We start from the raw sequence: 27,564 nt of genomic DNA, 5'->3' as shown, positions 1-27,564 counted from the left end.
GGTGGTGCATGCCTGTAATCCCAGCTACTCAGGAGGCTGAGGCAGGAGAATTGCCTGAACCCAGGAGGCGGAGGTTGCCAGGAGCTGAGATCGTGCCATTGCACTCCAGCCTGGGTAACAAGAGTGAAACTCCATCTCCAAAAAATAAAAAAAGAGTGTTTTATTTGACTATTTTTTTTTTGGATGCCTGTTTTACTTGACTGTTATTAATATTAAATGTTATACAGCTTTGCATTTTATTTTTTGTACAGGCAGAAATACTCAGTATCCTCAGTCACAGAAACATCATCCAGTTTTATGGAGTAATTCTTGAACCTCCCAACTATGGCATCGTCACAGGTAGGAACTCATTATTTGACTTCTTCCTTTCCAGTTACCTAGCTTTAGATTCCTTAATATGCTAAAATGCTTAATATTAGGTTCAGTCATGAATTGTGTGTTACTGTCAGATGTCACTTTTGTTGCTATAAAGCATTAATAAAACTGATTATATCAATATAATTAAGAATAGTGTTTCCACTTCTACCCATGTTTAATTGTGCTAATTATATCTGCGTAAATGCTATTTAAATGCACTCCCAGCTGCAATACCAATATTTAAAGGTGCCGTTTAACTAAAATTTCATTTAATTAGTTGAAATGAGAGATGCTTTTTGAAACTCTGTGACCTTTTATAAATTAAGATTTCTTGAGCTATTCATGTTGTAATTCTTTGCAAGGCATTTTAATCCCATTAGAGCATTCTTTCTTCAAGGTCTCTGACGTGAGAACAATATTTTTCAGGTTTGGTCAACTAAGTTGGTAATGACCTTGATCTAAATTATCACATAATTTGGAGCAGTAGTTTATAAGTGACAGAAATACCCTTTCTAAAAAGGAGCACATAGAAACTTTTGCCACGTGAAAACACAGAAAGACACGTATCTTTAATACTTTATGCTCATATTTGTATAATCCACTGAATAGCTTTAGGTCTATAATAAGTATAATGTTCAGGTTTACAAAAAATAACTTTGATCTGTATCTTGGCAATTCTTTGATTAAAACAAAGTCTGCCAGGCGAGGTGGGTGGCTATAATTCCAGCACTTTGAGAGGCCGATGTGGGTGGATCATGAGGTGAGGAGTTCAAGACAAGCCTGGCCAAGATGGTGAAACCCCTTCTCTTCTACAACTGCAAAGGATAGCCAGGTGCAGTGGCAGGTGCCTGTAATCCTAGCTACTTGGGAGGCTGAGGCAGAAGAATTGCTTGAACCTAGGTGGCAGAGGTTGCAGTGGGCCAAGATCTTGCCACTGCACTCCAGCCTGGGCAACAGAGTGAGACTCCATCTCAAAACAAACAAACAAACAAAAAGTCAAACAAGAAAATCTTAAAATATTAGTCATATCTTCTGCCACTGTAGAGGTGAGAACCTAGATGTCTTTATAGAAAAGAGCAACAAAACACTCAATAAAAAGGATTGTATTAAGTACTTTTTATAAATTATCTCATCTAATTCTTACAGTAACCCTATGAGACAGGTAAAATAATTTCTGTTTTACTAGTAGAAAACTAAATCTCTGCAATTTTCCCATGGTCACCTAGCTAGTGATAGAATCAAAGTGGTGTAAATTTCTCAAGTTGATTTCCCACAGAAGCTCCTCTTCTATGCAAGCTAGGTTCTTAAATTTAGAGAGACATGATTGCTGTTATTCCATCTTCTGGCAGCAGGTAGTTTAACATGCTTTTAGTCTTAGTAGTGTTTTAACCTAAATTCTTAAGCAGAAGGACTTTTAGCCACAATTTACTCTCTTTAGATCTGTGACTGAAATGGGGCATGTAGTAATTTTTATCGTGAGTCTGTATTGCCTATAAACATGAATACCCATGAATGGGCTATATTGTTGGGGGAGGAAGTAACCATACCTCACATTTTAAGTCAGATTTCTGATTTAAAGTTAAACCTTTCTCTGACCCATATACCGTGTGGCTCCTTTTTTCTGTGTCCATTGTATTTACTTTTTTAAATAGTTACATTCACTTTATAAATCTCAATCCAGTTTGCTGATTCTCATTTGTGTTATTCCTTCCTAAGAAAGTGTGATACTCCAAAGAGATTAGAAACTCTGTTTCTTATTATATACCCTTGATGTTTAATGCTTTTTGAAAAGATTTTTGGCCAACTAATGAGCTATTTATGAAGTTTTCTAGTTTCTTGAGGTGAGGGGGAAGGGTAGAAAAGGGGACTTGAGTGGTGATATGAAATTCTTCCAAGAGTTTACTCTCAGTAGGAAGATATGAAACATGCTTAGCCAGCATATTTCCCCTAGGTCACCTCATCTGAAAGAGGGAGAAAGAATCCACATAGTTTGCTTTCATTATCAGACTAGCCCATCCTTTATTTCATGCATCCCTTTAGCATTTTCTACTCATACTTACACCTACCCAAATTCTTTAAATTGTTTAGTTTTTTATGGATCTATATCTTTCCCTGTAGAACCAGTAAGTAAGCAACTGTTAACCTTAAACAATTCTTTAAAACAACACAAGTTTCAGATTATGAGGTAGTAGTTGATTGTATATTTATAGCTCTTATCGACCTATAAGATTGACTGTTAAAGAGACCTGGTAGCTGAGTTTTGGTGGTTTGAATGTATTGATTTGATGTGATTATCTTTGTTCCTAGAGATGTTAGTTTTAATTGATTAAGTGCTTGTTTATGTGAGCCTTTCAACGTACCTCCTACAGCTATGCTCTGTGCTTGGGTAGTAGAAAATATGACAACTGAGCCCAGTTTGGGACTGAAGAGATCACATGGATTAGTAATGATGACACTTATTCTACCACTGGAAATTAGCACAAATAAGTCTTAGTGTGAGGTAGTTAAGAGAGAAACAAAGATAGGAAAACTGACCTTGATCACCCAGCCCTAGCTAGATACCCCTCTGTGAACCTCATCATCATCAAATGGTGGAGGCTCCGAAGGAGGAAGCTTGAATGGCTTGAATACCTTCCATCTGAGGTAGTTTTTTTGTTTTTTAATAGAAAAGGCTGTTGCAGCAGGCAACTGTTGTCATTCATGCTGAGGGCTTGAAAGAATGATTTATCAGAGTGGTGGAATGGAATGGGAATTGTGAGAGTTGAGATCTTCTCTTGATTCTGCCAGAACTGTATAGATGGGGCACTAATGATCTCTCTCTGTCTGTTTTCTCATGTGAATTAAGGGACTAGAATAGATGATCTCTGGGTGAGAGTGTGTATGTATGTGTATACTTGTGCATGTGTGTTTGCTGAAACTTTTTATCACAGACATATAAATTCTGCTTATCAGAAGATCTGGGCTAAGAGGCAGCTACCAATTTATTTCCCTTGAAAGGGAAGTGAACATCTTTTCCCCAGATCTACAAATAAATGGGGTGACAAGAAACTCAGACTCCAAAGCCAGAAGAAAAGATACCATAATGGATATTTGATCTTTGGAAACGTCTTCATTCTGTACTACTCCCATTCTTTTATTTATTTGTATGTATGTATGTGCATGCATGCATGTATGTGTGTGTATATACACACACAAGAAATATATATACAAAGAAATATATGTGTGTGTATATATACAATACAGGTATATGTGTTTGTGTGTGTGTGTATATATATATATATACATACATATATATATATATACACACACATAGACAAAATATTTTGTGTACAAAGTGAATTGAGTGAACTGGGGATAAAAGTCCCTCTGCTTAAGAACTTAGGATAAATGCTACTAAGAGTGAAAGCATGTTAAACTACCTGCCACCAGAAGATGGAATAACAGCAACAAGTCTCTGAATTTAAGAGCCAGTCAGCTCACAACCTTCCAGATTCTGTGGAAAATCAACTTGAGAAATTTATACCACTTGGTTCTACCACTATATATGAAATCTATATCTATACATATATATATATATATATATATATATATATAGAGAGAGAGAGAGAGAGAGAGAGCAGTAATGTATTTCTTTATACATATATATGTAAAACATAAATACTTGAGGGCAGGGGGAGCTCCTGGAAGATGAAGGAAGTTGTTAGATAGGAGACCATATACCACTTTTGTAGCAAGCCAGATTGGAGAGGAGATCTGGTAATCTAAGAGTAAAGAAAGGGTGGCAGACTGGGTCCCAGGTTTCCAGAGGGAAGTGATTTAGGATCTCAGATGCCTACGAAATTGCGTCTTTGTGCTCAGGAGCTGGTATCACCTCTTAAGTGACCTGTTCTGCATTAGTTCTTATTACTCCTCTAAGAGAGGAGACTAGTTCTGCATGATTTCTCAGCAGGCCCAAATTCTCATTAAACCCAGCCAAGGAAAACATACTAATTTTTAAGTGCCCAATCTCATTTCCCTTAACTTGATCGTGATTTATTTTAAGCACAGATACATCTAATTTGCATGTTTTGATATTGTGCTGGTCTTTTCTTATTAGTCAATTAGAGAGAAGTGTCACATTTTGTTATAACACATTTTCAGACATTTCTGTATATTCTATGAGTTATAATCTAAGCTTGGTCTTGGTGACATTTTATTACAAAGAGGTTTCGTGGTAATGGTATTTATTTCAATAATACTGATTGGATGTTTACATTTTTCAAAGCCAGCTATTGTCACCATAAAACTCAAAGGGAAAAGTCATCTTATAAAAATCAAAAGGGAATGTTTGCTTAATGTGGTTCTTAATGACTTTTTAAAAAATGAAACAAATACTTTATACTAAAATCCAGTAAACTACTTTCTATGGAGCAGTGGTTTGAAAAACATGTAATCATATGTGTATATGGTAAGTCCACCATTTCCAATGAGAAAACCAAAAGGATGAAAGAATTAAATGCTTATTTAAAACAGTTAATATGTTAGTGTAGCCATCCACATACCTAAAGATGACATTTTATATGAAATGTAATAATATTGCCTTTGTTGCAACTTCAAAGTCATGAAACTTTTATTTAATCATGCATCTTTATTATTATTATACTTTAAGTTCCGGGATACATGTGCAGAATGTACAGGTTAAATAGGTATACATGTGCCATGCTGGTTTGCTGCACCCATCAACCTGTCATCTACATTAGGTATTTCTCCTAATGCTATCCCTCCCTTAGCCCCCCTCTCCATGACAGGCCCCAGTGTGTGATGTGCCCCTCCCTGTCCGTGTGTTCTCATTGTTCAATTCCTACTTATGAGTGAGAACATGTGGCATTTGATTTTCTGTTCCTGTGTTAGTTTACTGAGAATGATGGTTTCCACTTTCATCCATGTCTCTGCAAAGGACATGAACTCATCTTTTTTATAGCTGCATACTATTCCATGGTGTATATGTGCCACATTTTCTTTATCCAGTCTATCATTGATGGGCATTTGGGTTGGTTCTAGGTCTTTGCTATTGTGAGTAGTGCTGCAATAAACATATGTCTGCATGTGTCTTTATAGTAGAATGATTTATAATCTGTTGGGAATGTACCCAGTAATGGAATTGCTGGGTCAAACAGTATTCCATGTCTTCATCATCATTAAAATGATTTTTTTTAATTAACATGGTTTTTGGAGTACAGTGTCTTAATTATAGTATAAGATGCTTGAAATATCATAGTTTGGGGAATCTCTGTATGATACTGTCTCTGGATATTTATCTCAAGCTACTAGAACCCAGTAGCATGACATTAGGATTGTTGGATATTTTAGTCCCATATGGTATATTTGTAACCATAACTGACTGCTTTTCAAAGAGATCTGTAGAAGACTTGTCTTCAGTGACATCCTGCAGGTGGAATTGAGAACTCACAGTTCCGGGAATAATTGCTCTGTGTTGCCCCTCCCTGCTTCCCTCCCTTTCTTTTGTCTTATTCATATAGGTAACCTTTATAAGCTTTGAAAAACTGTCTTTGATTAAGGTCATTTCAGACTTACATATTTTCCCCCAACAGTGTTTTGTTGTTCAAAATAAACTAATTCAGAGAGTATCTTAAAATATGAGAGATTTTAGAAGTATCTGAATATAAATTGACTCGCTCTTTCCTTCGGAACAATTTTTCGGGTGATGGAGACAAACCTTACACTGTATTTGGCATATACAATTATTCTTATAGGTCATGAAATAATTACTAAATGCTATTTTATAAACCAAAAATGACTTTTATGCTGTATGACCAGAGATTTTATTTATAGAAGGCAGCTTGATTATCTAGAGTACATAGTAGAATAGGCTACTAACACCTTTATTGTTACATTGGACCAAGCTATTTAACAGTAAAACTTAAAGCTATTCTCTTTTTTGCTATTCCTTTATTTATCTAAGATTATCATTATACTATAATTTTCTGCTATTTGATAGCTATTAGATAACTTTGATGTCAAAATAAAAATTATACAAAACAAAAAATGTGACTCTTATCTACTGAGATGTTTTGCTATGGGTATTAGTATTTTTCTCAAGAAATAATTTATCACATACATTTAATTGCATGAATCAACTTTAGTTTCAGAGTATTGTTCTTACCTTATGTCTTTACAGATAGAGACATTTTTTGTTTTTTTTGAGACAGAGTCTTGTTCTGTCGCCAGGATAGAGTACAGTGGCACAATCTTGGCTCACTGCAACCTTTGCCTCCCGGGTTCAAGCAGTTCTTGCCACAGCCTCCCAAGTAGCTGGGACTACAGGTGCGCACCACTACACCCAGCTAATTTTTTGTACTTTTTGTAGAGATGAGGTTTCACCATGTTGGCGAGGATGGACTTGATCTCCTGATCTCGTGATCTGTTCACCTCAGCCTCCCAAAGTGCTGGGATTATAGGCGTGAGCGAGCCACCGCGCCCGGCCTAGAAGAAATTTTTTAAAGCAATTTGTTGAAATTATAGACATTATCATTATGGCAATTATTATAAATCATTAAAGCTCTGATGGGATAATTTCAGCTTCCTAAAATGAGGCTCAACTTTTCTTCAAGTTAGCCTTTAATATAAAAAAGAAATTTTCTGGGAGGGACTTCCAGCCATGCATGGATGAATTAGGAAGTCAGCAAATCCTCTCTCCAAAAAGTATTTATAAATTTGGACAAAATGTTCAGCCCTCTGGAAACCGACCAAAGGCATGTATGTAACAATCTGAGAAGTGTTTATGTTTGGAAAAAACTGCTAGATTTTGGATAATTGTTGAAATCAGTAGTGCTCATGCCTGGGCTTGTTCTCATTCTTCTTCCTTTACCAACATGCCAGCTCAGTTACACAGAGAGCAGGCCATGAGGATTGACAGCACTGTTGCTGCAATTGAAGGTGCTCACTAGACTTACAACAATGGATTGTGCCCACATCCAGCAGCATGTCAGTGGAAGTGATGTTCCTGGTGGCAGGAGGGCAGGAATAGGTAACCACTCTACTAGTTTGAACTAAGAGTTGTGATTTTGGTAAATGTATTCTTAGCTGAGGCCACATATATGCAAAATAGAGATTTGAGAGGGTCCACATAGTATCCACATCCTCTTTGTAGCACCTAATGCTATGCACATTTGCAAAGGAGACCGAAAAAGGCCAGTGGAAAGTAAAAATCAATCAGAACAAACTTGAAAACAGCCTAAACTTTGAGTGTGCTCTCATTGTGCAAATTCATCATTTCAGGATATTTGAACACCACTTCTGTATAATCATTGGCTAATCATCAACCTTTGCAGTTATGGGACAGCCCTCAAAAGGCCAGGCTTAGAAATAAAAACAAAATTGGAAAAAAAAGACTAAGTGGAATATCACTGGGGACACACCACAGGGGAGACAGATTGCAGGTTAGTAAACAGACAAAATCAAGAAAAATGTTCATGAGGTTAAAGTTAGAATCTAGTTGTTATGTTATCTAAACTGTCCAATTTTAAAAAAAGACATGTAAAGAAACAGGAATGTGTTTAACCCAAATCCAAGAAAATCCATGAATGGAAACAGTTTCTCCAAATAGTTCAGACAAAGCTTTCAAAGAATCATTATGTTCAAAGAACTATGTTTAAAGAATTCGAAGAAAGTATGAAAATAATGAATTGACCAGTAGAGAATCTCAAGTAGAAATTTTTTAAAGAACCCAATGAAAATTGTGGAGTTGAAAAGACAATAATCAAAATGAAAAATTCTGTAGAGCGACTTAACAGCAGATTTGAGATAGCAGAAGAAAAAAATCAGTGAACTTAAAACTGGATTAATAGAAATTACTTAAAATTCAATCAATAGAGATTAATTCCAAAAAGAGAAAACATTTGAAGGAAAATGATCAGAACCCCATAGTCCTATGAAACAACCTGTTCGCTGTTAGCCATTTCTGCTCTCCTGCCACCAAGAACATCACTTCCACAGATAGTGCTGCTGGAGGTGGGCACGATCCATTGTTCCAGATCTAGTAAGCACCTCGACTCTGGCAACAATGCTGTCAATCCTCATGGGCTGCCCTGTGTGTGACTGAGCTGGAGTGCTGGTAGGGGAAGAAGAATGACAACAACCCAAGGCACCAGCACTATTGATTTCCACAATTATACCAATGAATGTATAAGAGGAGAGAAGAAGAGGGGTGGAAAAAGATTTGAAAGCATAATGTCCAAAACCTTCCTAAATTCATTAAAATACATTAATCTACATATATGAGAAGCTCAGCAAACCACAAGTAGGATAAATGCAAAAGAACCCCTACCTAAACTATAGTTAAATATAGTTGATAAAGTAAAAATCTTGAAGCAGCAAGAGAAAAACAACTCCTTGTGTACAAGGAAACAGCGATGTGATCAATGACTGACTTCTCATCTGCAATGATGGAGGCCAGAAGGCAAAATAATGACACTTCAAGGGCTAAAAGAAAAGGCTATATTCAGCAAGAGTATCTTTTAAACACAGAATCAAAATAAAGACACTCTTGACCCTAGGGAATGAGAGAATGTGTTCCTAGCCAACTTGCTTTGTAAGAAATACTAAAGGAAATCCTTCAGGCTGAAAAGAAATGACACCAGATGATAGTCATTACGATTCACGGGAAGAAAGAGTATAGGAAATTGCAACTATGTGGGTTAATAGAAAAGAATCCCTAAATATATTTATCCTCACGTCTCAGAACATTTAAAAACATGAAGGAGGTGGCCGCCCAGAACCTCCCCGCGGGAGGGGCCCACGCTGGAGCCCTTGTGCGACGCGGCCTGTGCGAGCACCTCCACTAGAAGCGCCGGGCTCACGCCTGTCCTGTGCAGCAGAGCAGCCTCTGCACGGGCTTCCTCCTGTGCCGCTTGCCCCGGCTGCCGCCTGACTACTCCAACGTGGCCAAGGTGGCTGACTGCCAGTGGTCATCTCCACCAGAGGCAACAGAGAGTTTCTTACTCAAGTTTCTTACCCCCCCACAGTTCTACAAAATAAGAAGACTTGAAAAATTTGCCTCTCACTTGCACAAGTGTTCTTTGGATCATGCATTAGAAGGGGTGGAAAGGTGGCTGCGATCACCTTCTTAACTGCCAGATGAGAATCCCAGCTTTTGCCAGGTGACCTTAGAAAATCTTTTGTCTGCTGAAAAAAGGACTGATGAAATCACGAAGAAAGACACGCAGTTTCACCAAGTAGTGAAGTATAGTTGCTGTCTTTATAATAGCCACACGACTATTCAAAATGTAAACAAATATATCTTACAAACTGTGTCGTGTCTATGAGCCATTCGTAGGGTGCCGCCTGTCTGTAAGCTGGCCTACTTGTCCTCATGAATAATGAGGCTTGACTAAACTTGCTTGAAACGTGAGGAACTTTGTACCTGTAAAAGTTGGCAGTGTTTCTTATTTCACGGGTTTTATGGCATACTCTCGCTTATTCCATTAAACCTTTTATTCTTTAAACCTTATAGTGTGCCATATGTATGAACTTTATAAAGTACTAATGATATTCTTAACCAAAACAAGAAAAGAATTCCAGAGGGTTCCCATTTCTGTATTGTTTTATCGTCTGCTGCCATTGTTTTTACTATTCACTGTATTTGCACTTTTTCTGATGTGCTCTGCAGGTTGATCGATGAATTTCTTAGATGTTGTGCTGGAATTAATTTAAGGGTGTCTGATGAGATGGTGAACAGTAAACTGAGACAATCTTCAAGTGATCGTGTCATTGTTTTCCTGGTGTCTTTCCTTGGTGATTAAGATACAATTCTTTTTAAAACCAAATGGCACTGGTTATTATGTTACCCAAATCAGAAATCTATTTTAGTTAATATGTTAAAGAAAAATGAAACCATAGCAAAAAACAATATTATTTTTACTACAGAGTGTTCATGGCTGTAAAGAGGTTAGAGAGACATAGTGTTTAATTCATGATGTTTATTTTCACTATATTTAATGAATAATCTTTTTATCTCCTTTAAAGAAAAATAATGTTTATTGATTAAAGGTAAGAAATGATAGTTAAGACACTAATTTCAAGATCTTTGACTATATTAGGCATTGTACAATGGATTTGACTTTTCATGAAATGCCTGGTTTTCCAACCTTTACTTTTTTATTATCATTCAACTTACGGTTTTTCTACCTTTATAATAAAGACAATAATGAATAAAAATAAAAACATATAAAGCAATACATTTTTGTTCACGTTTGTTAACTTTAAAATGTATGTAGATATATTAATATATCACAACGATAGCATAAATAAGGGAAGGGAATGGAGTTATATTGGAGAAAAGCTTTTATATTTTATTGTAATTAGATTAGAGTTAATCTGAGGTAGATTGTGCTAAATTAAGATACATTTTATAATCCCTTGAGCTACTACTAAGAAAGTTATTCAATAAATATAGTAAAACATCAATCAAGGATTTAAATGGTATTTAAAATTTTGTGTTGCAAAAGAGGACAATAAAGGAGAAACAGGACACAGAGAAGGACAGGAGACATGCAAAAAACAAACGGCAAATGTAAACCAACTGTATCAATAATCACATTCTACATAGATGTTCTAAACACTTCAATCAAAAGGCAGAAATTGTCAGATTGGATTTTTTAAAAAAAGATCCAACTATATACTTTCTACAGGAGACATACCATAGCTTCAAAGATACAAATAGGTTGAAAGTAAGAAGGTAGAAGAAGGTATACCATGCAGACAGTAGCCACCAGAGAGCTGGAGTAACTATATTGAATTTCAGACAAAATACAGCAAAGATAAGAAATATTACTTGAGACAGATAGAGCCATTTCAAAGTGATAAAAAGATCAATACATCAGAAAGACATAGCAATTGTAAATGTATACACACCTAAAACAGATCTCAAAGTATGTGAAGCAAAACTGACTGAATTAAAAAGAGAGGCAATTCAAAGGTAACTGATTTCTGTATTCCACTCTCAATAATTGATAGAACAGGTAGACAGAAAGTCAACAAGGATATAGAAGACTTGAAGAACACTCTCAGCCAACTTTACCTAACTCGCATGTAAAGAATACATATTTTTTTCAAGTACACATGGAACATTCTCCAGGATACATTTTACAGGAGGCCACAAAATAAATCTCAGTTCATCTAAGAGGATTGATACCATACAATGTATATTTTCTAATTATAATGCAATTAAATTAGAAATTAACAACAAAAGGAAATCTGGAAAATTCCTACTTTTTGGAAATTAAACAATGCACAGCTAAATACCCACTGGGTTAAAGAAGAAATCACAGCAGATTTTTTTTTTTTTTTTTGAGATGGAGTTTCACTTTTGTTGCCCAGGTTGGAGTGCAGTGGTGTGATCTTGGCTCACTGCAACCTCTGCCTCCTGGGTTCAGCCAATTCTCCTGCCTGAGTAGCTGGGATGACAGGCATCTGCCACCATGCTTGGCTAATTTTTTGTATTTTTAGTAGAGATGGGGTTTCACCATGTTGGCCAGGCTGGTCTCGAACTCCTGACCTCAAGTGATCCACCTGCCTTGTCCTCCCAAAGTGCTGGGATTACAGGCGTGAGCCACCACACCTGGCCAGAAATCACAGATTTTAAAATATTTTGGAGTGAAAGAAAATGTAACATCAAAATTATAGAATGTTTAAATTCTAGAATGAAGATAAGGCAGTATTTAGAATGAAATGTATAGCTTTCAACACTATATCAAAAATAAGAAAAGTCCAAAGTGGGTAACCTAAACCTTAACCTGAAGAGACTACAGAAAGAAGAATCAGTTAAAACCAAAGTGAGTCAATGACAGGAAATAATAAAGATTAGAATAGAACTCAATAAAAGAGAAAACAGAAAAACAATCATGAAAATCAGTTTATTGGATTTATTAATCTTTCCAAAGACTATTTACTAATTTAAAGAAGTTTAGCCTTTGAAAAGATTAATAAGTTTGACAAGCCTTTAAATAGATTGATCAAGAAAAAAGAAAAGATGAAGATTAGCAAAATCAGGATTGAAAGAAAGAACAGCGCTATGGCTCCTAGAGAAGCTTAAAAGGATTATAAAGAAATGTTATAACCATCTTTTTGCCAACAAATTAGACAATTTAGATGCAGTGAACAGTTTTCTTAAATGATACAAATTATCAAAACAGAAGACCTGAATAGACCTATAATAAACTTAAAAACTGAATTAGGCTGGGCATAGTGGCTCAAACCTGTAATCTTAACACTTTCGGAGGCCAAGGCAGGCAGATCACTTGAGGCCAGGAGTTCGAGACCAGCCTGGTCATCATAGCAAAACCCCATCTCTACTAAAAATACAAAAATTAGCCAGGCGTGGTGGTATGCCTATAGTCCTAGCCACTTGGGAGGCTGAGGCTTGAGAATTGCTTGAACTCAGGAGGCGGAGGTTGCAGTGAGCCGAGATCGTGCAACTGCACTCCAGCCTGGGCAACAGAACAAGACTCTGTTTCAAAAAAATAATAATTGAATTAGTAATTTAAAATATTTCCATAAAGAAAAGTTCAGGCCAAGATGATTTCACTGGCGAAGTCTATAAAATGTTTACAGAAGAGATAGCATCAATTCTTCCCATACTCTTTCAGAAAATAGAAGCCAGTATTCTATTTCAACAAGCAGTATTATCCCGATACCAGAGTCATACAGAGACATGAGAGCTACACGAATATTCTTCATGAACACAGATGTAAAAATTCTTAACCATATTAGCATACTGAATCCAGCCCACCCATAACAATTATAAATTCCAAGTAGAATTTATCCCAGAAATGGAAAGTGGCTTACCATTTGAAATCAGCCTATGTAAGGTACTATTATAAACAATAAAATCATAGAAGAACAATAACTCTATATGATCATTTCAAGATGCTGTAAAAGCATTTGACAGACAGCACTCACTGATAATAAGAAGTCTCAAGAGACTAGGAATAAAAGAGAATTTTTCCAACCTGATAAAGAGCATCTACAGAAACCCACAGCTAATATCTCATTCCATGGTGAAAAGCTAAATGTTTTCTCCCCAAGACTGGTAACAAGGCAAAGAAGTCCTACTCTGACATCTATTCAACATTGTACTAAAGGTTTTAGCCAGTGTGATCAGGTAAGAAAAATAATAGACATCCAGATTGAAAAGGAAGAAATAAAACTGTCTTATCTGACAACCTATATGTAGAAAATCCTAAGGAATGCACACACAAACAAACAAACAAAAAAAACCTACCAAAACTAACAAACGTGTTTAGAAGGTTCACGGGATGCAAGATCAATCTTTTAAAAGGTCAGTCATTTAAAAATCTATTGTATTTCTATATACTGGGAATGAACAACCTAAAAATGAAATTAAGAAATAATTCCTCGGGAGGCCAAGGCGGGTGGATCACGAGGTCAAGAGATTGAGACCATCCTGGTCAACATGGTGAAACCCCGTCTCTACTAAAAATACAAAAAATTAGCTGGGCATGGAGGCGTGTGCCTGTAATCCCAGCTACTCAGGAGACTGAGGCAGGAGAATTGCCTGGACCCAGGAGGTGGAGGTTGCGGTGAGCCGAGATCACGCCATTGCACTCCAGCCTCGGTAACAAGTGAAACTCCATCTCAAAAAAAAAAAAAAGAAAGAATTTCATTTATAGTAGCATAAAAAAGAATAAAATAGTTGGGTATAAATTTAACAAAATAGGTATAAGACTTGTACAATGAAAAGTACAAAAATTGCTGAGAAAAAATAAAGATCTAAATAAATAGACATTTACATATTTATGGTTTGGAAGATTCAGTATTGTCAAGAGGGCAGTTCTCCCCAAAATAGTCTATAAATTCAACACAATTCCTATCCAAATCCCAACAGACTTTTTTTTTTTTTAGAAATTAACAAGCCAATCCTAAAATTTGCATGGAAATGCAGAAGATCTGGAAATAGCCAAACCAATTTTGAGAAAGAACTAACTTTGAGGACTTAGACTGCCTCATTTCAAAACTTATAAATCTGTAGTAATCAACATAATACAATATTGGCACAATATCTACAGGGGTATAGACCAAAAGAACACAATTAAAAGTCTAGGGGAAAAGCCTCATATTGATTGGCAGTTGATTTTCAACAAAGATGCCAAGACAATTGAGTAGGTAAAAGACAGTATTTTATTGCTGAGACAATTAGAAATTCATATGCTGGGGCCAGGTGCAGTAGCTCATGCCTGTAATTCCAACACTGTGGAAGGCTGAGATGGGAGAATCGCTTGAGCCCAGGAGTTCAAGACCTGCCTGAGCAACATGGCAAAACCCCATCTGTACAAAAAGTTAAAAAAAAAAAATTGCTGGCATGGTGATGTGCACCTGTGGTACAGCTGCTACCAGAGAGGCTGAGGTGGGAGGATCGCTTGAGCCCTGGAGGTCAAGGCTGCAGTGAGCCAAGACTATGCCACTATATTTGAGCCTGGGCAACAGACTGAGACCTTGTCTCAAAAAGAAAGAAATTCATATGACCAAAAAAAAAAAAGGAAATTAGAACCACACCTCAGACCATACCTAAAAATGAACTCAAAATGGATCATAAGCCTAAGTATAAGGGTTAAACCATAAACTCTTAAAAGAAAAATAGAAGAAAATCTTTATGCTTTGGGGTTAGGCAGAGAGCTCTCAGAAATGGCACCAAAAGCACAGCCATAAAAGAAAAATTGATATATTGGAATTTATAAAAATTAACAATTCCTTTTGAGACGGAGTTTCTCTCTTGTTACCCAGGCTGGAGTGCAATGGCGCGATCTCAGCTCACCGCAACCTCCGCCTCCTGGGTTCAGGCAATTCTCCTGCCTCAGCCTCCTGAGTAGCTGGGATTACAGGCACGCGCCACCATGCCCAGCTAATTTTTCGTATTTTAAGTAGAGACGGGGTTTCACCATGTTGACCAGGATGGTCTCGATCTGTTGACCTCGTGATCCACCCGCCTCGGCCTCCCAAAGTGCTGGGATTACAGGCGTGAGCCACTGCGCCCGGCCTTTTTTTTTTTTTTTGAAACGGAGTTTCGCTTTTGTTACCCTGGCTGGAGTGCAATGGCGCGATCTCAGCTCACCGCAACCTCCGCCTCCTGGGTTCAGGCAATTCTCCTGCCTCAGCCTCTTGAGTAGCTGGGATTACAGGCACTCGCCACCATGCCCAACTAATTTTTTGTATTTTCAGTAGAGACGGGGTTTCACCATGTTGATCAGGATGGTCTCGTTCTCTTGACCTCGTGATCCACCTGCCTTGACCTCCCAAAGTGCTGGGATTACAGGCGTGAGCCACCGCGGCCGGCCAACAATTTCTATACTTTGAAAGATGCTCTTAAGAGAATCAAAAGACAAATGACAAAATGGGAAAAAATATTTGCAAATTATATATATGACAAATGACTTGTATCTAGAACTAAAATAACTCTTAGAATTCAATAAAACAACCCAGTGTAAAAATGGGCAAACAGTACGAGTAGACATTTTGCTTAAGAATATATAAAATGGGCCAATAGGCACATAAGATGCCCAACTTCGTTAGTCACTAGGGAAATGCAAATTAAAAGCACTGTGAGATACCACTAGTGTTATATCCACTACAATAGCTATAATCAAAAAACCAGACAGTACTGCCAGGCACAGTCACATGTGCCTGTAATCCTAGCTACTTGTGAGGCAGGGGTCATGGAGAAGGACAGCTTGACAACAGGAGTTTGAAGTTTGAAGCTAGCATGGGCCCCATTGCAAGACCCCTTTCTCAAAAAAAAAAAAAAAAAAAGTATCAACTGTTGGTGAGGATGTGGAGAAACTGAAACCCTCATACATTACTGGTGGAAATATAAAATGATACAGCCTCTTTGGAAAGCAGATTGATAATTTCTTAAAAAGTTAGACATAAACTTACTCTATGCCCCTGCAATATCACTCCCTGAAATCTACCCAAGAGAAATTAACATATTTACACACAGAGATGTACATGAATATTCATATGAGCATTATTCATAAGAGCCAAAAACTGGGACAGTACAAATGCCTATCAACTGGAGAATGAATAAAACAAATGTAGTATATCCATACAATGGATAGTATTCAGCAATAAAACAGGATGAAGCCTTCCTATATGCTTACCACTTGAATGAACTTTGAAAACATTATGTGACCAGGCACAGTGGCTCAAGCCAGTAATCCCAGCACTTTGAGAGGCCAAGAAGGGTAGGATGTTTGAGCTCACGAGTTTGAGATTACTTTAGGCAACATAACAAGACCTCATCTCTACTCAAAATAATTTTAAAAATCAGCCTCAGCATGGTGGTATGTGCCCGTAGTCTCAGCTACTTGGTAGGCTGAGGTGGGAGGATTGCTTGAGCCTGGAAGGTGGAGGCTACAGAGAGCCGAGATCAAGGCTGCAATGAGCTGTGATCACACCACTGCACTTCAGCCTGGGCAACAGAAAGAGGCTCTGTTTCCAAAAAAAAAAAAAAACATTATGCTAAGGGAATGATGTCAGACACAAAGAACAATTTGTATGATTCTATTTACATGAAATATCCAGAAAAGGCAGGATTAACCATAAACTGGCACAAGATAACTGTTTGTAAAGATGGAAAGTTTCTAAGACTGGATTGTGCTGGTGGTTGCCCAGCTCTATGAATTCACTAAAAATCACCAAATAATATACTTATTGCAAGTGAGTTTCATGGTATGTAATTTATACTTCATTTTTAAAGGGTTTTTCTCACTTTCTTATGCTTAAATTTTTGAGAGCTCTAAGTCCTTATGCAACAAGGATTGATTTGTTTACATTGTCACATAAGCTCTCTGATTTATGCAATTAATATCCATCTCATAACTAAAGAAATATCTATTTACATATGTACCTTCATTTCACATTTATTCCTTCAACACCTCTTCATGTTTCTCAGTTCCAGCGAAATGGCTTTTGACTCTCCACTGAAGTTCACTATTCATTGTATGTTACTGGTCTTGTGTTTGACAGATATTTTTCAGGATGACATTAACTTTTTGAAACCATGGCATGGAACAATTTTTTATATACTTTTGATGTCTTTTGTTAAATTACTTAATGTAGTTTCTCAATGAAAATAGTCATTTCTGAAATGTACATTGGTTTTAATTATATGTTTTCCTTTTCAAAATAGAATATGCTTCTCTTGGATCACTCTATGATTACATTAACAGTAATAGAAGTGAAGAGATGGATATGGATCATATTATGACCTGGGCCACTGATGTAGCCAAAGGTAATAATGTTTGGTATATTCTTACAGAATTGGTGGGGCACATTTTCCCCTCCTGAAATGGGGACCTAACATCAGAAAATTGTTTATTCTGTCTTAGATGTTCTTTTTGCAGACCAAAAGCAGTAAGAATTCCACAGCTGACTGTACAGATAATATTTTAGGTCATTGCCTTTCCATTCCTAAATTCCTTTTCCCTTTCTGTTTTCTCTACTTTATTTCTTTCCATGAAATCTAGCTGTAGCTTCGGAGCAGATATGTTTGTCATGTTTTGTGATATTGTAATTGACTAGCTTGCTTGACACATTAAATGGAAAAATCATAATTCTGTTGTTATTCTGAAAGTCTCTACTTAGACTCAGTATCCAGAAAACATGATTTATTGTAGGATTAGTTCTACTCATTTTGTATACATAATATGCTAAAAATAGAAGCCGCTTGCAAAAAGAAATTTTCATTTGTCCTGCCATGTAAAAGCAATTCGGATTTTATTTTACATTTCATGTAAACTTAGGCATCACTGTTGGAAATTAAATATTTTTAATACACCAAACCCCTAAACAAGGTGCCCAGTCTTTTTTCTCATGCATTCCTGCATAGATAAATGCTTTCTAAAGCAATTCAAACTCCATTTATTTTTATCTTTTTTTTTTCCATTTTCCTAACTGAACATTTCTGGGCTTTATTTATAACTGTCAGAGTTGCTTTGGAAACAACTTCATCTAAATAATGAACACTGATAGTTATATTTGTATTCTAGCAACCCCTATGAAGTGTGTCTGAATTTTCCTGGAGCAGTGAACTCCTTTACATTTTACTACTCCATTCTCTACAAGCATCTCTTTACAAAGCAAATGTAATGTGATTTAGAACTCAGTAAGGAGAGCAACTCATACGTCGATTTCACTGTATGACTTCCAAAAGTAGTAGTCTTTCCTTTGGAGGATTGTCTATTTTAAGTTTCATCAACACCTGCCAAATTCTCCAAATAGGGAAAGTAAAAAAACTTTTTTTTTAGTTTCATGCTAGATGCTGCTGCTGACTGATGCCTCATTACATTATAAAAATAATAAGCTCTGTGTTTAGGGTGGTGTACCTGAGACTTTGGCTATGTTAATTAGCTTAACTGTGTGTCGATGTATCAGGCATCTCAAATCATGCTTAAACTTTCATATTCTTAAAGATGTTATCATATAGCATCATAGTGATTTCTCTGCATGTCAGTAGTACACTAAGACCACCTCTTTGTAAACAAGGTGATGTGCTGTGATTGGGAGCTGCCTGTAGCATTGTGGAAATACCCTTAAATAATGTAAATGCATGTATAAGTAGTCCTTAACTTACAGCACATCACCTTATACTCATATGCATTTAGGGTGCTCAGCCAGTTACACCGATGTTATTACTTATTGGCACTTAGAATAGCAAACAAATCAGCTAACATCAGTCACTCTGCTTCCTGCTGTGCTCTACTTAAGCATCCTTGGTTCCCAGCCTGGGAACCTTTTCTCCCTGCACCCGCTTAAGCACATGCCACATCATCTTGACTAAGGGGTAAGTCTCTTGGCTCCACATTAGCTGAGTCATTCTTGATGTTTTCTCAAGAGTGCTAGTGCTCTGCATCAGAAGGGCAAAGAAGAGAAGGAATAGAATTAGGTAGCAAACTGGGCTGAGTGCAGTGGCTCACATCTATAATCCCAGCACTTTGGGATGCTGAGGCAAGTCTATCACTTGAGGCTAGGAGTTTGAGATCAGCCTGGCAAACATGGCAAAACCCATCTCTACTAAATATACAAAAAATTAGCTGGGCGTGGTGATGCACTACTCACCTGTAGTCCCAACTACTTAGGAGGCTGAGGCACAAGAATCATTCAAACCCCAGAGGTTTGCAGTGAGCCAGCATCAAGCCACTGCACTCCAGCCAGAGTGAGACCCGGTCTAGGTTAAAAAAAAAAAAAAAAAAAAAAAATTAGGTAGCAAACTGGAACAAGAGTTAAAAATAGGGAAGGAGAGGCTGGGCATGATGGCTCACGCCTGTAATCCCAACACTTTGGGAGGCCGAGGCAGGCGGATCACCTGAGGTTGGGAGTTCGAGACCAGCCTGACCAACATGGAGAAACCCTGTCTCTACTAAAACTACAAAATTAGCCTGACGTGGTGGCGCATGCCTGTAATCCCAGCTACTCGGGAGGCTAAGGCAGGAGAATCTCTTGATTCGAGGTTTCAGTGAACCAAGATCATGCCATTGCACTCCAGCCTGGGCAACAAGAATGAAACTTTGTCTCAAGCAATGAAAAAAAAAATAGGGAAGGAGAGAATGGGAATGGACCCCCTGATGGTGTCCAAAACTACCAATTAATAAAATCCCTTTTGCCTGTCTAGCTAACGTGTTTGACCTCAGGTGAGACGAGTGAGGCAGAGAAGAGGCTTGTGTGTTTATGGACACAAGTAATACTTAACATTTTAAAAAATCCTTTAAGATGGCCCATAAAAAAAAATAAATCAATGCTTTAGGAATGACTTCAGCTTTCTCTGATAAAGCTGTTTGTAGAATTTAGAATTTAAGAGATTAAGTAGGAAGGCTTGATTTTTGTTGATTCTGTTTCAAATTCAGCTATGTGCCTTTCAGTTTGACCTATGATTAAAGCCACTGGAGCAATGACATGTTGAGAAATCAAAGAATGAATAGTTCATTTTAAATAAGGGTTGATTCGTGCATTTTCAAATAGGCATTGCTCAGCATCATTGCTGTTGAGACAATGTCTCCTCAAAGCAAAAAAGATTCTCAAAAAGATTCTCTTCTTTTTAGTTGTGAGGATAAATGGAGGGTGGACCAGCAAGAATATCTGAAATTGCTGAAAGTCAATCAGCAATGCTTAAAAGGAGCAATTAAAGCAGATAAACTCAATGCAGTCTCCAAATGGTCACCATTCATTCCAATTTTCCCCAAAAGTCTTCTCAGTTACACCTGTCAACTCTTTTTTTTTTTTTTTTTTTAGGAAACCCTGAATGTATACCTTATGAAAGTATTTTTCAGCCTTCTTAATTGTTTGCAATAAAAATAAGGCAGAATTATAACTCATTCTACAAAAACATTAAATAGAATTTTATGTGAGTGTGATGACTATTGTTTATGTGTATGAAATATTATTTAAATGTATACTATGCATTGTACACAAATACTTTATGGTACTTTTTTCTTATGATAATCTGCCATGCAGAAGAAAAGTACCTATATTTAGAGCTTTTGTATTTGAGTCTTGTGTTTTGAAATCTTTACTTTTCAGCAGATGTAGAAACTATCTATTTCTACCTGTAATAGTAATTACTCAGATTCAACCTGAAAAATTAAGGAATTTGATTCTAAAGCAAGAGAGCAGTAACTATGAAATCTAGTTACATGAATTATTAAATGCCACCCAAGCTGTAGCTATTGAATTTTCGCAGTTTAAGGGATGTAGAACTTCATATCAGAAGAAATTTCCTTTATTTAAGATTACATAAATTACTAATACTTGTGTTAACTTGACTCTTTTCAGTGATATCATTATATGGCGAGAGTTTAAATTTTTTTATTTTCCTTGTCCTCTCACGATTCTTCAATATATAGTAATTAAAATAGAAGAATAAGAGATTTAGAAATTAACCTCTATAAAATTAAAACGTTCTATACGCTTTAAAAAGCCAAAACCCCTTATTAAATTATTTTCAATGCATTGTTCATTTGAAAAAGAAGCCTGTTCAATTTGGAGGTGGGGGTGGTAGCTATTTCTGCCATTATTTAGAAAAGACAACTTGAGAAATAGAGAGGATATATTTTAGTAGGAAATTATCCCTTATTTTCCTAAAGGGGTAGACAATGCATAAATACAGAAAGAGTCAAAAACTATAAAGGTGGTAACCGTAAAATATGTATTTTAAAGTATAATTTTTTTTTAAAATTTTTTATTGGATTATAGGTTTTGGGGTACATGAGCAGAGCATGCAAGACAGTTGCGTAGGTACACACATGGCAGTGTGCTTTGCTTTTCTTCTCCCCTTCACCCACATTTGGCATTTCTCCCCAGGCTATCCCTCCCCACCTCCCCCTCCCACTGGCCCTCCCCTTTTCCCCCCAATAGACCCCAGTGTTTAGTACTCCCCTTTCTGTGTCCATGTGTTCTCATTTTTCATCACCCACCTATGAGTGAGAATATGCGGTGTTTCATTTTCTGTTCTTGTGTCAGTTTGCTGAGGATGATGTTCTCCAGATTCATCCATGTCCCTACAAACGACACGAACTCATCATTTCTGATTGCTGCATAATATTCCATGGTATATATGTGCCACATTTTTCCAATCCAGTCTATTATCAATGGGCATTTGGGTTGATTCCAGGTCTTTGCTATTGTAAACAGTGCTGCAATGAACATTCGTGTACATGTGTCCTTATAGTAGAACGATTTATAGTCTTTTGGATATATACCCAGTAATGGGATTGCTGGGTCAAATGGAATTTCTATTTCTAAGGCCTTGAGGAATCGCCACACTGTCTTCCACAATGGTTGAACTAATTTACACTCCCACCAACAGTGTAAAAGCATTCCTTTTTCTCCACATCCTCTCCAGCATCTGTTGTCTCCAGATTTTTTAATGATCGCCATTCTAACTGGCGTGAGATGGTATCTCAATGTGGTTTTGATTTGCATCTCTCTGATGACCAGTGACGATGAGCATTTTTTCATATGATTGTTGGCCTCATATATGTCTTCTTTCGAAAAGTATCTGCTCATATCCTTTGCCCACTTTTGAATGGGCTTGTTTGTTTTTTTCCTGTAAATCTGCTTGAGTTCTTTGTAAATTCTGGATATCAGCCCTTTGTCAGATGGGTAGACTGCGAAAATTTTTTCCCATTCTGTTGGTTACCGATCCACTCTAGTGACTGTTTCTTTTGCTGTGCAGAAGCTGTGGAGTTTCATTAGGTCCCATTTGTCTATTTTGGCTTTTGTTGCCAATGCTTTTGGTGTTTTGTTCATGAAGTCCTTGCCTACTCCTATGTCCTGGATGGTTTTGCCTAGATTTCCTTCTAGGGTTTTTATGGTGCCAGGTCTTATGTTTAAGTCTTTAATCCATCTGGAGTTAATTTTAGTGTAAGGTGTCAGGAAGGGGTCCAGTTTCTGCTTTCTGCACATGGCTAGCCAGTTTTCCCAACACCATTTTTTGAACATGGAATCCTTGCCCCATTGCTTGTTTTTGTCAGGTTTATCAAAGATTGTATAGTTTTATGTATGTTGTGTTGCCTCCGGTGCCTCTGTTTTGTTCCATTGGTCTATATCTCTGTTTTGGTACCAGTACCATGCTGTTTTGATTACTGTAGCCTTGTAGTATAGTTTGAAATCCGGTAGTGTGATGCCCCCCGCTGTGTTCTTTTTGCTTAGAATTGACTTGGCTATGGGGCTCTCTTTTGGTTCCATATGAAGTTCATGGTGGTTTTTTCCAGTTCTGTGAAGAAAGTCAATGGTAGCTTGATGGGGATAGCGTTGATTCTGTAAATTAGTTTGGGCAGTATAGCCATTTTCACGATATTAATTCTTCCTAACCATGAACATGGAATGTTTCTCCATCTGTTTGTGTCCTCTCTGATTTCGTTGAGCAGTGGTTTGTAGTTCTCCTTGAAGAGGTCCCTTACGTTCCTTGTGAGTTGTATTCCAAGGTATTTTATTCTTTTTGTAGCAATTGCGAATGGCAGTTTGCTCTTGATTTGGCTTTCTTTAAGTCTGTTATTGGTGTAGACGAATGCTTGTGATTTTTGCACATTGATTTTATATCCTGAGACTTTGCTGAAGTTGTTTATCAGTTTCAGGAGTTTTTGGGCTGAGGCAATGGGGTCTTCTAGGTATACTATCATGTCGTCTGCAAATAGAGACAATTTGGCTTCCACCTTTCCTATTTGAATACCCTTTATTTCTTTTTCCTGCCTGATTGCTCTGGCTAGAACTTCCAGTACTATATTGAATAGGAGTGGTGAGAGAGGGCATCCTTGTCTAGTGCCAGATTTCAAAGGGAATGCTTCCAGTTTTTGCCCATTCAGTATGATATTGGCTGTTGGTTTGTCATAAATAGCTTTTATTACTTTGAGATATGTTCCATCGATACCGAGTTTATTGAGGGTTTTTAGCATAAAGGGCTGTTGAATTTTGTCAAATGCCTTCTCTGCGTCAATTGAGATAATCATGTGGTTTTTGTTTTTGGTTCTGTTTATGTGGTGAATTACGTTGATAGACTTGCGTATGTTGAACCAGCCTTGCATCCCCGGGATGAATCCTACTTGATCATGATGAATAAGTTTTTTGATTTGCTGTTGCAATCGGCTTGCCAATATTTTATTGAAGATTTTTGCATCTATGTTCATCATGGATATTGGCCTGAAGTTTTCTTTTCTCGTTGGGTCTCTGCCGGGTTTTGGTATCAGGATGATGTTGGTCTCATAAAATGATTTGGGAAGGATTCCCTCTTTTTGGATTGTTTGAAATAGTTTTAGAAGGAATGGTACCAGCTCCTCCTTGTGTGTCTGGTAGAATTCGGCTGTGAACCCGTCTGGACCTGGGCTTTTTTTGTGAGGTAGGCTCTTAATTGCTGCCTCGACTTCTGACCTTGTTATTGGTCTATTCATAGTTTCAGCTTCCTCCTGGTTTAGGCTTGGGAGGACACAGGAGTCCAGGAATTTATCCATTTCTTCCAGGTTTACTAGTTTATGCGCATATAGTTGTTTGTAATATTCTCTGATGATGGTTTGAATTTCTGTGGAATCTGTGGTGATTTCCCCTTTATCATTTTTTATTGCATCTATTTGGTTGTTCTCTCTTTTCTTTTTAATCAATCTGGCTAGTGGTCTGTCTATTTTGTTGATCTTTTCAAAAAACCAGCTCTTGGATTTATTGATTTTTTGAAGGGTTTTTCGTGTCTCAATCTCCTTCAGCTCAGCTCTGATCTTAGTAATTTCTTGTCTTCTGCTGGGTTTTGAGTTTTTTTGATCTTGCTCCTCTAGCTCTTTCAATTTTGACGATAGGGTGTCAATTTTGGATCTCTCCATTCTCCTCATATGGTCACTTATTGCTATATACTTTCCTCTAGAGACTGCTTTAAATGTGTCCCAGAGGTTCTGGCACATTGTGTCTTCGTTCTCATTGGTTTCGAAGAACTTTTTTATTTCTGCCTTCATTTAGTTTTTTACCCAGTCAACATTCAAGAGCCAGTTGTTCAGTTTCCATGAAGCTGTGCGGTTCTGGGTCTGTTTCTGAATTCTGAGTTCTAACTTGATTGCACTATGGTCTGAGAGGCTGTTTGTTATGATTTCAGTTGTTTTGCATTTGTTGAGCAGTGCTTTACTTCCAATTATGTGGTCAATTTTAGAGTAGGTGTGATGTGGTGCTGAGAAGAATGTGTATTCTGTGGATTTGGGGTGGAGAGTTCTGTAAATGTCTATCAGGTTTGCTTGCTCCAGGTCTGAGTTCAAGCCCTGGATATCCTTGTTAATTTTCTGTCTGGTTGATCTGTCTAATATTGACAGTAGAGTGTTAAAGTCTCCCACTATTATTGTGTGGGAGTCTAAGTCCTTTTGTAAGTCATTAAGAACTTGCCTTATGTATCTGGGTGCTCCTGTGTTGGGTCCATATATGTTTAGGATCGTTAGCTCTTCTTGTTGTATCGATCCTTTTACCATTATGTAATGGCCTTCTTTGTCTCTTTTGATCTTTGTTGCTTTAAAGTCTATTTTATCAGAGATGAGAATTGCAACTCCTGCTTTTTTTTTTATTTCCATTAGCTTGGTAAATCTTCCTCCATCCCTTTATTTTGAGCCTTTGTGTATCCTTGCATGTGAGATGGGTTTCCTGGATACAGCACACTGATGGGTTTTGGATTTTTATCCAATTTGCCAGTCTGTGTCTTTTGATTGGTGCATTTAGTCCATTTACATTTAGGGTTAATATTGTTATGTGTGAATTTGATACTGCCATTTTGATGCTAAGTGGCTGTTTTGCCTGTTAGTTGTTGTAGATTCTTCATTATGTTGAAGCTCTTTAGCATTCAGTGTGATTTTGGAATGGCTGGTACTGATTGATCCTTTCTATGTGTAGTGCCTCTTTTAGGAGCTCTTGTAAAGCAGGCCTGGTGGTGACAAAATCTCTGAGTACTTGCTTGTTCGCAAAGGATTTTATTCTTCCTTCACTTCTGAAGCTCAGTTTGGCTGGATTTGAAATTCTGGGTTGAAAGTTCTTTTCTTTAAGAATGTTGAATATTGGCCCCCACTCTCTTCTGGCTTGTAGTGTTTCTGCCGAGAGATCTGCTGTGAGTCTGATGGGCTTCCCTTTGTGGGTGACCCGACCTTTCTCTCTGGCTGCCCTTAGTATTCTCTCCTTTATTTCAACCCTGTTGAATCTGACGATTATGTGCCTTGGGGTTGCTCTTCTTGCGGAATATCTTTGTGGTGTTCTCTGTATTTCCTGCAATTGAGTGTTGGCTTGTCTTGCTAGGTGGGGGAAATTTTCCTGGATGATGTCCTGAAGAGTATTTTCCAGCTTGGATTCATTCTCTTCGTCCCCTTCTGGTACACCTATCAAACGTAGGTTAGGTCTTTTCACATAGTCCCACATTTCTTGGAGACTTTGTTCATTCCTTTTTGCGCTTTTTTCTCTGATCTTGGTTTCTCGTTTTATTTCATTGAGTTGGTCTTCGACTTCAGATATTCTTTCTTCTGCTTGGTCAATTCGGCTATTGAAACTTGTGTTTGCTTCGCGAAGTTCTCGTATTGTGTTTTTCAGCTCCTTTAATTCATTCATATTCCTCTCTAAGGTATCCATTCTTGTTATCATTTCCTCGAATCTTTTTTCAAGGTTCTTAGTTTCTTTGCATTGATTTAATACATGATCTTTTAGCTCACAAAAGTTTCTCATTATCCATCTTCTGAAGTCTAATTCCGTCATTTCGTCACAGTCATTCTCCGTCCAGCTTTGCTCCCTTGCTGGTGAGGAGTTTTGGTCCTTTCTAGGAGGCGAGGTGTTCTGGTTTCGGGTGTTTTCCTCCTTTTTGCGCTGGTTTCTTCCCATCTTTGTGGATTTGTCCGCTGGTCGTCTGCGTAGTTGCTGACTTTTCGTTTGGGTCTCTGAATGGACACCCAGAATGTTGATGATGAAGTATTTCTGTTGCTTGGTTTTCCTTCTACCAGTCTAGCCCCTTCACTGTACGACTGCTGAGGTCCGCTCCAGACCCTGCTTGTCTGGGGTGCACCTCTAGTAGCTGTGGCACAGCGAGGGATGCCACCAGTTTCTTTTTCTGCTCTCTTTGTCCCAGGATGATGCCTGCCTAATGTCAGTCTTTTGGATATAGAGGGGTCAGGGAGCTGCTTGAGGAGACAGTTTGTACTTTATAGGGGTTTAATTGCTGAGCTGTGCACTCTGTTGTTCATTCAGGGCTGTTAGGCTGCTATGTTTTATTCTGCTGCAACAGAGCTCAGAGCTCATTAAAAAACCCTTTTTTTTTTTTTCTCTCAAATGCTCTGTGTTGAGGGGTTTGGGCTTTATTTTTGGATGTCCGATCAGGTGTCCTGCCCAGCTAGAAGGCAGACTAGCCACTGTTTGGCTGCCGAGGCTCCGCCCTGCTGTTGTGTGATTCGCGCTGTTCCTGCCGGCTCTGCTGTGGTCTCCGCCACGCCCTGCGGCGGAGTCTCTTCGTTGTAGCGTGTTGCCTCAGCAACGGCAGGCTGCGTCAGCAGTGGGCGTGTATCTCAGTAGGGACGGGTTGCCTCGGCAACGGCTGGCTGCGTCAGCAATGGGCGTGTGTCTCAGTTGGGGCGGGTTGCCTCGGCAACGGCTGGCTGCGTCAGCAGTGGGCGTGTATCTCAGTTGGGGCGGGTTGCCTCGGTAGTG

At 37.9% G+C, this 27,564-nt stretch overlaps 1 protein-coding gene across 6 annotated transcripts in view; it reads left to right on the top strand.

The window, feature by feature from the left end:
• MAP3K20 (mitogen-activated protein kinase kinase kinase 20) overlaps window positions 1-27,564 on the top strand; it is a 204,670-nt gene that overhangs the window by 93,152 nt on the left and 83,954 nt on the right. For all 6 annotated transcript variants that reach the window (XM_017973405.4, XM_002749336.7, XM_008998686.4 and 3 more), the window contains exons 3-4: window positions 252-339; window positions 17,561-17,662. In XM_017973405.4, coding sequence (XP_017828894.1) covers window positions 252-339; window positions 17,561-17,662 — 190 coding nt within the window. The remainder of the gene's footprint in view (window positions 1-251; window positions 340-17,560; window positions 17,663-27,564) is intronic.

The sequence above is a fragment of the Callithrix jacchus genome, chromosome 6 (genome assembly GCF_049354715.1).
Source record: "Callithrix jacchus isolate 240 chromosome 6, calJac240_pri, whole genome shotgun sequence".
Taxonomy (NCBI): Eukaryota; Metazoa; Chordata; class Mammalia; order Primates; family Cebidae; genus Callithrix; species Callithrix jacchus.
The sequence above is the reverse complement of the archived record's forward strand: the minus strand, read 5'-3'. Positions and strand labels throughout refer to the sequence as shown.